This window comes from Amblyomma maculatum, chromosome 1 (genome assembly GCF_055883805.1).
Source record: "Amblyomma maculatum isolate TAMU_Amacu chromosome 1, ASM5588380v1, whole genome shotgun sequence".
NCBI classification, from domain to species: domain Eukaryota; kingdom Metazoa; phylum Arthropoda; class Arachnida; order Ixodida; family Ixodidae; genus Amblyomma; species Amblyomma maculatum.
The window spans coordinates 170,689,647-170,700,198 of NC_139344.1; the positions used below are offsets into that span (position 1 = coordinate 170,689,647).

The 10,552-nt window shown below is 41.8% G+C and overlaps 1 protein-coding gene across 2 annotated transcripts in view; it reads left to right on the forward strand.

Moving 5' to 3' along the window:
* The window catches only part of LOC146204854 (uncharacterized), a 92,972-nt gene extending 87,872 nt beyond the window's left edge, over positions 1–5,100 (forward strand). Inside the window, exon 9 of one of the 2 annotated variants that reach the window (XM_084589575.1) lies at positions 3,980–5,100. In XM_084589575.1, coding sequence (XP_084445701.1) covers positions 3,980–4,055 — 76 coding nt within the window. In that variant the 3' untranslated portion in view covers positions 4,056–5,100. The remainder of the gene's footprint in view (positions 1–3,979) is intronic. The other variant, XM_084589574.1, reaches the window with a different exon arrangement.
* The last annotated feature ends 5,452 nt before the right edge of the window (positions 5,101–10,552 follow it).

A 10,552-nucleotide genomic window follows, 5' to 3' on the forward strand; every position in this document is an offset into this window, starting at 1 on the left:
TTTTTTTTTTTTTTTTTTTTTTTTTTTTTTTTTTTTTTTTTTTTTGCCACCCAGACGCGGCGGCGCGTAGTTCGAATTATCCGTACCGGAACCAGCTCATATTCGAATGAACGGGCTTTTTTATACACAGATCTCTATGGAGCTCTGCCGGACCAGGTAGTGTAGTTCGAATTATCCGAAAATTCGAATTATCGAGGTTTGAATTAACGAGCTTTCACTGTATTTGTTTCTTCTTTTGTGTTCTGTGTGTGGGTAAAACTGGTGTGTGCATTGTCACTTTTTTTGTGTGTGTGCTGCAGCACAAAGACCACATGGTTGTTCCTGCGCACATTAAACAAAGGTTGATTGATTATTATTATTATTATTATTATTATTATTATTATTATTATTATTATTATTATTATTATTATTATTATTACGAGCATCTTTTCAAGTGAGCTCTAGCGTTGGAAGGGGGGAGGACTTGGCGGAGTGCCAGCGGCCTTGATTTCTTGCTGACACTCATCCTTCATGGTGCGACACGGTAGGAGCAGTGTACACCAGCAGCCTGTGTGGAGTGCGAGGCTTCACTGCACGATGCACTCTATAACAGTTGACGAGTGTGCATTTTGGGAGTATATAAAAGAAAAACCTACTACTGCCGTCCAAAACGTTGCACAATTGCTATCGGTTAGCTGGCTCATGATCGCGCTTATTTCGCATGCTAGCAAGGTGGTGTTGAAAATCCTCCGAGGAAGGCTGCAGCAGTATGTGGATCGGGAGCTTCCGGACGTGCAAGCTGGGTTTCGCAAGGGCAGAGGAACTAGAGACCAAATTGCCAACCTTCGCTGGATCATGGAAAAAGCAAGAGAGTTCCAGAAACCCATCTGCTTCTGCTTTATTGATTATGCGAAAGCGTTTGACTGCATAAATCACAGCAGATTGTGGCAAGGTCTCCAAGAGATGGGAGTTCCAATTCACCTCATCTGTCTCCTCAGGAACCTGTATGAAGGACAAGAGGCCACAGTCAGAACTGGGCATGGTCTTACTGATTGGTTTCCGATTGAGAAAGGAGTGAGACAAGGCTGTATACTGTCGCCCTGCCTATTTAACCTATATGCAGAGTGCATCATGAGGACGGCCGGTCTGGACAAGTCTTCAACTGGAGTGAAGATTGCTGGAAAACGTATCAACAGCCTTAGATATGCGGATGATACCACTTTAATGGCAGAAAGTGAAGTGGAACTTAAGAGACTTCTGATGCTCGTACAAGAAGAGAGTGAGAAGTTTGGGCTTAAACTGAACATCAAAAAGACAAAGATCATGGCGTCTTGCCCTATCAAGTCCTGGAGCATCAATGGACAAGAAGTGGAAGCTGTGACAGATTTTCTCTTCTTGGGCTCCAAGATTACCTTGGAAGGAGACTGCAGCCATGAAATTAGGAGACGCCTGCTTCTGGGAAAGAGAGCAATGGTTAGCCTTGACCGCCTAGTAAAGAGCAGAGACATTAGTCTTCCAACCAAGATCCGTATAACTCGTGCTATGGTCTTTCCAGTTGTGATGTATGGATGCGAGAGTTGGACTGTGAAAAAGGCCGTCCGCTGAAGAATTGACGCGTTTGAAGTGTGGTGCTGGCGAAGACTCTTGAGAGTTCCTTGGACTGCCAGTAGATCAAATCGGTCGATATTGTCAACCATAAACCCTGACTGCTCATTGGAGGGTCAAATTCTAAAGTTAAAGCTCTGCTACTTTGGTCATCTGATGAGAAGAGAGGAGTCGCTGGAGAAAGATTTGATGTTGGGAAAGGTTGAGGGTCGCCAGAGAAGGGGTAGGCAGCGAACGCGATGGTTAGATGGCATTCTCGAGGCACTGCAGATGAAGTTATGTGATGTTAGGAAGATAGTGAGAGACCAGAAAGCGTGGTGTGACATGGTCCATAGGGTCACGAAGAGTCGGACACGACTGAACGACTGAACTGAGCTGGCTGATGCGTGGCCAATGACCGCTGTTGCCATGGGCTGGCGCAGACAGTGCAAAGTTCATAAAAGCGAAACTGAAACTATGTAGTCAACCTATTTAGGTGGTGTTGGATGACGCCATTTGTGTTTTGTCGCACATTCTGTTGCACACACGTAAGAGGTGCGCGGTCTACTACGCAACATGTAGTTCAGGCTTGAGGAGTGCTATTTTGACGATCATGCAGTTGTAGCCAGACACAGCCTAGTGTCCGTCCAGTGCCACAGCCTTACATGAGGGTCGGTTGGGACCGCACCGACAAAAACACTTTTCCATATTTCTGAGTTAAAGGGGGTCGAATTCACCAGCATTGAGTTGCAAGACTTGGAGGTCACGCAGAACAAACATCAAGCAGCCACAGCCGCCACCCACCTATTCTCCGGCACCGCTGGCCGCCGCGTCAATCATGTAACGGTTGCACTTTACCCACTCTTCCATGGTGTTACCTGGTCTTTCCTTTGTCCTTGTTTTGGGCGCGCGCAGCCATGTAAATATGCTACCCTATAGCAAGGGCGTTTCTTTGGCCATGTGCTGGACGCCTTGTCGGCCAGACGTGGCACCATGTAATTCAAATTATCTGTAGCGGAACCGACTCACATTCAAATTAACAGACTTTTTTTGTACACATCTCTATGGAGCTTGGCCAGCCCAAGTAGTGTAGTTAGAATTATCGAGGTTCGAATTAACAAGCTTTCACTGTATAAACAAAGTTATCGTTTAGTAAAATGAAGAGGTTTTAGGTTTCAGCGCAGCCTTTGGCAAAGAAGCATACCATGCGAGGGCCGCTGCTAGGCTCAGTTAAGCTAGCTTCACCTTATGAAGGCAATGTGGCATGGGAAAAGAATACAAGACACCAAAGGTCACTGTCATGCCTTTTTGTAACAAAGTTGACAGCACTAGGCCTGGCAGCAGGTGTCCAAGGCTGCGCAGCTCTCTGCACATGGAAATTAATTAAGCAGCACCGTTAGAAGATGCAGCGCACAGTTTTATATATCAAATGACCAGCGAAATTGCAGCGAATTGCAGAATATGCAGTGCAATTTTTCTACACTTTTACACAAAATTTTAGAGGCGATAATTTGTTTGTTTGATATAGCTGATAATTCGGAATAGCTGCTTCGATGTATTCAGGCTTGACTGTATTTCTAAAAGGGTTATTTGCCTGGACCTGAAGAGCCCAAGTAAAATATTAGGCGCTATTTGTTAACAGACATTGTTGAGCACACATGGCCAACAGGCAGCGTAAAGAGTTTTGTGCCTGACTGTATCCGTGACAACAATCCTTATTATTGCATGTGTGCATGGCGATAAGGTGCTTTGTTATGAACAAAAAGGGAGTGGGATGATGTCATGAACTCATTCTAATTTCATTTCATTCTGGTCCTTTAAGCATTTTATTTGTGCCTGTAGCCTTTGCTGTAACCAAAAGCAGTCAGTAAAATGAGTGAATTAACTGTGACAGCTTTTTTGCATGTTATAATTATGAATTACTGAGGATTATTCAGAGAAATTTTATCAGAACTTGAAGATGACATTTATTTTTTTAATGAAATCAGTCGTCCATTTTCTGATGTTTTTTGAATTTTTGGCAGATTTTACAACGCCAGTGAGCAAAAACTTTCAGGTCTAGGACTACAATTTTTGCCTGAAATGAGGAAAATGAACCACCAGAGAATACCCAGAAAATGATTCAGTGGCAAGATAGATCTCAATGCCTCTAGGTTGAATAGATCTAATAAATAAATACTGATGTGCAACAAGATTTTATTGTGCATGCAGTAGGGCTTCAAACTTGCAACTTTCTGAAGCAACAAAAACTGTTTTCAACCGCTTGTGGTATACAAATTTTTCCTTCTCTGAAGCATTGTTTTGTTCTGGTGCCTGTGTCAAAATTTGGGCTTATCAATGAAGTTGAACATTTAGTAAAGTGGATCTTCCTTTGAGGTTCCCCTGCAGACCAATGCTAACTTTTTGCTCGTTCCAGGTACGTTAAGGAAAACAACATTCAAGGTGTGCACCCATACCAATTCTGCTTCACTGAAGAAGATGAATGGATGTAACTTGCAAACATTTGATGACAACTGGGGCTAGATAGCATCAAGCAAGTGCATTAAGCCTGTAGCCATTTTGTTACCACTGGTTCTCCTTGTTGTTTTATTTATTCTTGTGCTAAGCCACAAACAAATAAATTGCTTTTATGGTCCAGCCAGTGCTAGCACTACTGTATAAGGAATGCTCACACTCTATACCTGCAGCAATAGTGCATTACCACCTCACAATACATTTCCATGGCCTGGAAAAAAAATTAAGTCTGGGAAGAGACGAGGTAATGCAAAGCATAGATCTCAGATTTTTTTATTTTTTTCCATAGAACAGCTATGTTGTCATCTATGACCCTTTTCTTTTTCTCTCTCACTTGCTCCCTTCTTTCCTTGTTTTTCTTTTCGTCGTTTTTCAGTAATCCTTCCTTTTATTTGTAACTTCATTCCTACTTTATGCCATGATTTCCTCTACCCTATCCCACCACCTTTCACCTTTCATTTTGCAACTTTGCATTCTTCCATTTCTTCATCGAATGAATAGATATTAGGAGCATCCCCTATGAAATAGGGTGGTGACAGCTGCCACCACATTCTCGGTTTCCTTTTTCTTTGTAGGATTTCTTTAACCAGGCTGTCAAACTTGCTATTTTTCTGTATATACAAAACCTGCTGAATTTTATGTTTGACCAGTTTTCAATCCTGAACTTTTTTCCACATCACTGCCCTGCTTTGGAACCATCAATCTTCCAATTGCCTTTTGCTAACATTTACCACCAATTCATTCGCATTGCTTTTGCTACTTCCAAATCCTAAGGCTTCATTAAGAGTGAGCGACTGTGCCTGTATAGACATCTGGATGGATACTGCTGCATTCTAATAAAATATGTTCACTTTTTTCTGCCATAGCTTAGCTTTCCAAGACACTCTGATTTCACTTGAAAGGGTAGAGCACTGCCTCTTGAACTGTCACAGAATGATTCCTTCACGATTTGCTTTTTCCACTTTCTTTTTTCCCTCATTTAATCCAGTTTTTAAACTCTGTATTTCTGACCTGGCTTTTAAACTTCTTATTTATTTGTCCTGGTTTCTTGTGTACCTCCTGTGCGTGCCTTGATGGACAAGCACCTCTTTAAGCGGAGACATAGTCTCTGCGCCACTCTAGTTGCCATGCAGATCCTGTACCATCTGCTGATCAGTACTAAAACAAGGCCTTCAGCATTTGCCATGTGTTCAACAGATGGCAGTACTATGGTCACTTTTTACATGCTTAGATGCAATCTGTTACATGACATCAATTGTTACCCCAAGAGGCACGAATGAGCTAAATGCACTTTATTAGCTGCTAAAGCGTCATGTAGCTGTATGAAGACAGACGGAAGGGGATGCTACTGGCTGAACTACATACGGATGTTCAATATTGCTATAGTTAATAAGTAGGGGTGTACAAATATTGAACTTTTCAAATATAAAATGAATACGAATATATAAAAAAAAAATGTCTTCGAATGTCAAATATCAGTGAAAAAAAAGATTAGAAATAGCAAACATTTTTCATCTTGTTTATTTCAGAATTCATGTGGTATTTTCAAACAAGATTAAACTAGAATTGAACACAAAAGTGTATACCCTACTGAAAAATTCATAAATATTATACAGGATTCCATATATAGTACCTGTTTTCACTGAAAACAGGTATATGGAATCCCATATAATATTCATGAATTTTTCAGTAGGGTATACACTTTTCAGTGCAGGAGGGACCTGCATGAAATCGGGTGGAGCTGTCATATCACTGCTGAACACTAAAATGGCAAGAAGTGGGCCTAGTTGGTTATTCATAGTGGTTCACCGCGCCAACACCTAAAACCTCTATGTTGTGTTTCTTGTCGTTTTAGGTGTTAGCGCGGTGAACCACTATGAATACAGTAAACTCTCGTTAACTCAGCCTTTAAGGGACCAAAAAATGTCTGTATTAACCGAGAGCTCGAATTATTGAATGGGCCTGAAAAAACTGCTGAAAACCGTTTGCATCACAGTAATTGTATCTGATCAACACTTGCACAATATTTGCCCGCATTTGAGAGGAAACCCAAATGAGAAGCGCCATTTCTTTCTTGTTTTTGTCAACTGCTTTGCTTTGCGCACACTGTCGATGAAAGCCCTCTTCACAAAACTGCCCCGTCACATTTTAAAGATGCTTTACCCACCGCACAATCCACGTAGTCCAAGCATTGCGGCGATGCACTCAGTGCAGTGCTACTGCAGTGAATTGGAAAATTTTGGGTGTATTTGGTAATTTTCGAATATTCGAAAAATTTGGAATAAGAGTTTTCGAATACGAATAAGAAACATTTGATTCGTATTTGAAATTTTGAATATTCGCACAATTTGGGTGCTGATCAAGCCATTATGAACCTGAGTCACTACTTACTGGCCGCAAGCATCAATACTGAGCCAGCCAAGAAGTGCCTGCAGGTGGTCATTTGCATCAAGTTGCACCTGCCTCATCTTAACTGGCCTCGTTGGGTCCCTGTAATGCTTCAATTGTCACGAACCCAAAGTGGAAGAAGCAGCACCGACAGCAGTGCTGCATAACAGACTGCCACGCTAGTCACAAAAAAGACCAAGGCGACAAAAGGCCACTTCCCATCAAGACTGTGGGGGACATTCACTGGGCGTTGGCATGTTTGCCGTGTGCGAATGCGACTTTCAGCAGCAGTCTGGATGGCATGAAGTGTTTTTGCCAGTATAGAAGTGTCTAGCGATTTGATGCAGAACTAACAGCAATCAAGACAACAACTTAAAGTTTAAAGCCCAATTTTATAGAACCAGATTTTACAAATCATGATGTTGCCAAACATTGGAACTGCCTTATGCCTTATGTCACACTAAAGCCCTACATTGACACTGAAGCTATGGAGGGGCTCTACAGTTCACATAGACAGTTGGTGCTGAAAGGAACATCAGTGTAACACAAAGTGCTGGCTAAAACAAGAACTGCCATGGCTGGCATACTGCAGAGTGTGAGCTGGGATCTCGACAAGACATACAATGAAAACGCCACTCGCTTCCTGGCAAAAAGGGTGGAGAGAGAGCGTTGTGTATTCCAGCCAAATGAACCGTCGCCTCCCCACTGCCAAAGTCTATGTCAGCACAATGCCCATCGTAAGTGAAAAATTTTGGTTATATGGCGTGTGCTCTCCTATACCAGGAGAGGGAGACACCACCTGTGTGAATACTGCTTTTATTGATTGCGTATCTATCCTAGTAAATAGATATTAAAGGACTATAGACACCAAATCGTAGTTGGTGCTTCTTTCAAATTGAATCAGTCGTGCCTCGTTAATATGGACACTTTGGTTTCCGCACTAAGCTGTTCATAAAGCGAGTCGTCCGTAATAACGAATCAGAATTTTTTTCTGAAAACAAAAACCACTAAGGATAAGGTATGCTTTACAGCCTAATGTAGACCAGCGAAATTGGCATTAGGAGCTACGAAATATTATCCGAGTCACCCTATGCTTCAAATGCGATGCAATTGAAAGTATTGTGATGCAGTTGCATATTGTTCTCGACGGCGTTTCATTAATAAATTACTTGACTTCTACTTTTCATCTTCCACGAACCCTTGCTACGTATCAGCATTCAGTCGGCTGAAAGTTGCTGAATCCTATTTTCTACAAGGCATAAGCTGCTGTCAGAGTTTTGTTCAAGTGAATCCATGCAATAAAAAAAATCATAACGTGCATCGAATGCGCAACTTCACAGTGTAAAATATGAAATCACAAGCGGGAATGGCAATCAGTCAGTCATTGGCACTACGTTAATGTGGTGCCTGTGAACAAAATGTAGAAGAGAAATTATCTTTGAAGCAATGCAACAATTTGGTTTTCATAACTGTCCATATTAATGCGACAAAAATACATGGACCCTATTGGTATCCATGCATTTTCTCCTTGTCCATTTTCCGAACAGCTAATTTCCATATTAATGAGGCATAAATGCATGGAAAAGGTTTGGTCCCCAGAAAAACTGTCCATAATTCGAGTCGTCCATATTAACGGGGGTCGTATTAACGAGGCACGACTGTATTAGATATCGAAATACATGAATCACCATGTAGTACTCAACTACGACTCCTGAATAATTTAAAACTTAAACTTATTTTCTTCCTCGATGCTGTTTCAGTTTAATCATCTGAATCATGGCTATGACGTGTAGGAATGAAAAAAAAAACTTCCTACAATTATTGAGACTTAGTTTTAATTCACTACGGACATAAGCCAGGTTGCTTCAAAAGTTGGAATGCCAACAAATGCAGTATTGGCAGTTATATTGGTTTTCTCCTTGTGTCTCGCATGACCTACATGCCAACTTGACGTCACAGCCATCGTTGGATTATGAAAAGAAACTGAAACGGCACCAAAAGAAGTTCCTATGTAAAGTATTTAGTGGTCACGGGCAAATACCACTGGGTGATCCATGCATGCTAATGTCTAATGCATCATTTAAAGGAAGAAAATATGCGGGCAAAAATTTGATGTCTATACTCCTTAGTTCTATACTATTTATTGAACTGTGAAAAAAACACTGATTTCTTGATCGAGTAACACGATTATATCAGTATGTATGATATGTGTGTTAAACGTCTCCACACTCTGCGCACTGCAAAAATGCGAGTTGGCTGAAATCTACCATATCCACTTGCATATTTGTTCATATGTCGTATAGAGGAACGCACCTGAAGTTTGCTCCCACTACACCAGCGTCGCCTCCTTCCTCTGACGGTCATTTCTGAACTACTGGTTGGGAACGTTGCCGGCGGAGCGCATTGAATCACCCACGTCCCAACTGGTATGCACACCGCTGGCACCCTCCCCTTCATTGTGTGCATGCGCCGTCTTACTCGCAGGTGCACGAAAAGAAATGTTGCTGGTCGCTGCATTCCACGGCGTTCAGAGAGGGAGGAAATTTATTGTGCCCAGGGGTGCGGAATGGATCCTCTTGATTCTTTTTATTAAAAGCACAAAACAGCACCATGCTTGCAGTGTCACAGAATGTCATCCCTGCAAGTGCATTTGCCACTGCTTCTTATAAGCTTTTGCTTTGGAGAGCACAGCCATGAATGCAAAAAAAAAAATGCTTACGATGAAACGTTTTTCTCGCACAATTTACGAGTACAGAGAAAGAGGACACGCGCCCACAATTTTTTTACCATGAATGGCCTCCAACTAGACCAGAGTTCTATCCAATTGAAGAAAGTATGACAATTTATTGAAATATTTATTTACTGAACTTTTGTACGGAACCGTAACATTTCGTTGAGCATTTCTCCATTATCGTTATTTACTGATGAGTGTTCATGCGGCCAAATGCAGTTTCGGAAAAAAAAAATTGTGAAAAGTAAAAATGTTTGCTTGCAAATCAGTGAGCCTTATGAGCATTGGCTCTGCAAATAGATTGTTTCATGGATATGTGTGCGCTGTGATAGCAATAAATAAATAAGCAACTGTTTATCTCTATGGCACTATATTAACTCAAGCTTACGGCATTTTTCTTTTAACCATAAGCGAGCAGTTGGTAGGCGTAATCGGTGGATGGTCCCGTTTTTCTCTTCAGCCTCACATATCGCCTTCAGGACTCTTAATTTGTGTCAAAATAAAGGCAATTTTCATTATTATTAGCATAAAAAGTATCAAAATCCAAGCTTTCAGTCAGCGAAACTGCGTGCACCGCACTGTACCATCGAATAAAAGTTTGTATTGTGCAGATGACTATGTTAAAAAAAAGGTATTTACTCGATTTCCACGTTGTAGATTATCTTGCCACTTAATTACTTGCGACACTAAAAGCCCCGTTTGATAATGGTGTTTTCATCAATTTGCCTCACGGAGAGGACATGATCCACTAGTTTTTTTTTTTTCTTTTTTGTTTTTTTTTTCCCACGTTTGCGCTGCCAAATTTTCCAAATTCTCTGAAGCATGCGTAAGCTTTCAAGCACAAAGGAGAAAGCCTGCGACTGCACAAACAGTTCTGCAGCAGCCCAGCACGTGCAGAACTGACCCCTTTCAAGAGGTACTCGCGCAGCTATTTAATGGTAGGAGGAACCGGCCTGCCCGACCAATTATCACGCGGCCGAAAAGGGCGCTTTTCACTGGCGCCTGCAGCGCCCCCCTGCAAAGCTGCGGTCCCCTATAGGTATTCCTCTGAAAGTTAAGAAACCAGAAAAACGTTGAATGTAAATGGAACCAGCAACAGCTTCACGGGCAATTTGTCACCAGAGAAGGCACAATTGATAGCTGAACACCAATTCAATACTGCATTGTGAGGAGCATGCGACAGAACACGCAAAAAAGAAGTACATTCACTACATTCTGTTAGCAGGCGCCTTCAATGTCTGCATGCTGCCAAAATTGTATGTTAGCAGCGGTAATCCTCCACAGGTGCACTGAAGGCTTAGCATTGTTGGGCATGCAAATGCACTCACGCTGCATTCTTCAGTAGCCTATGAAGAC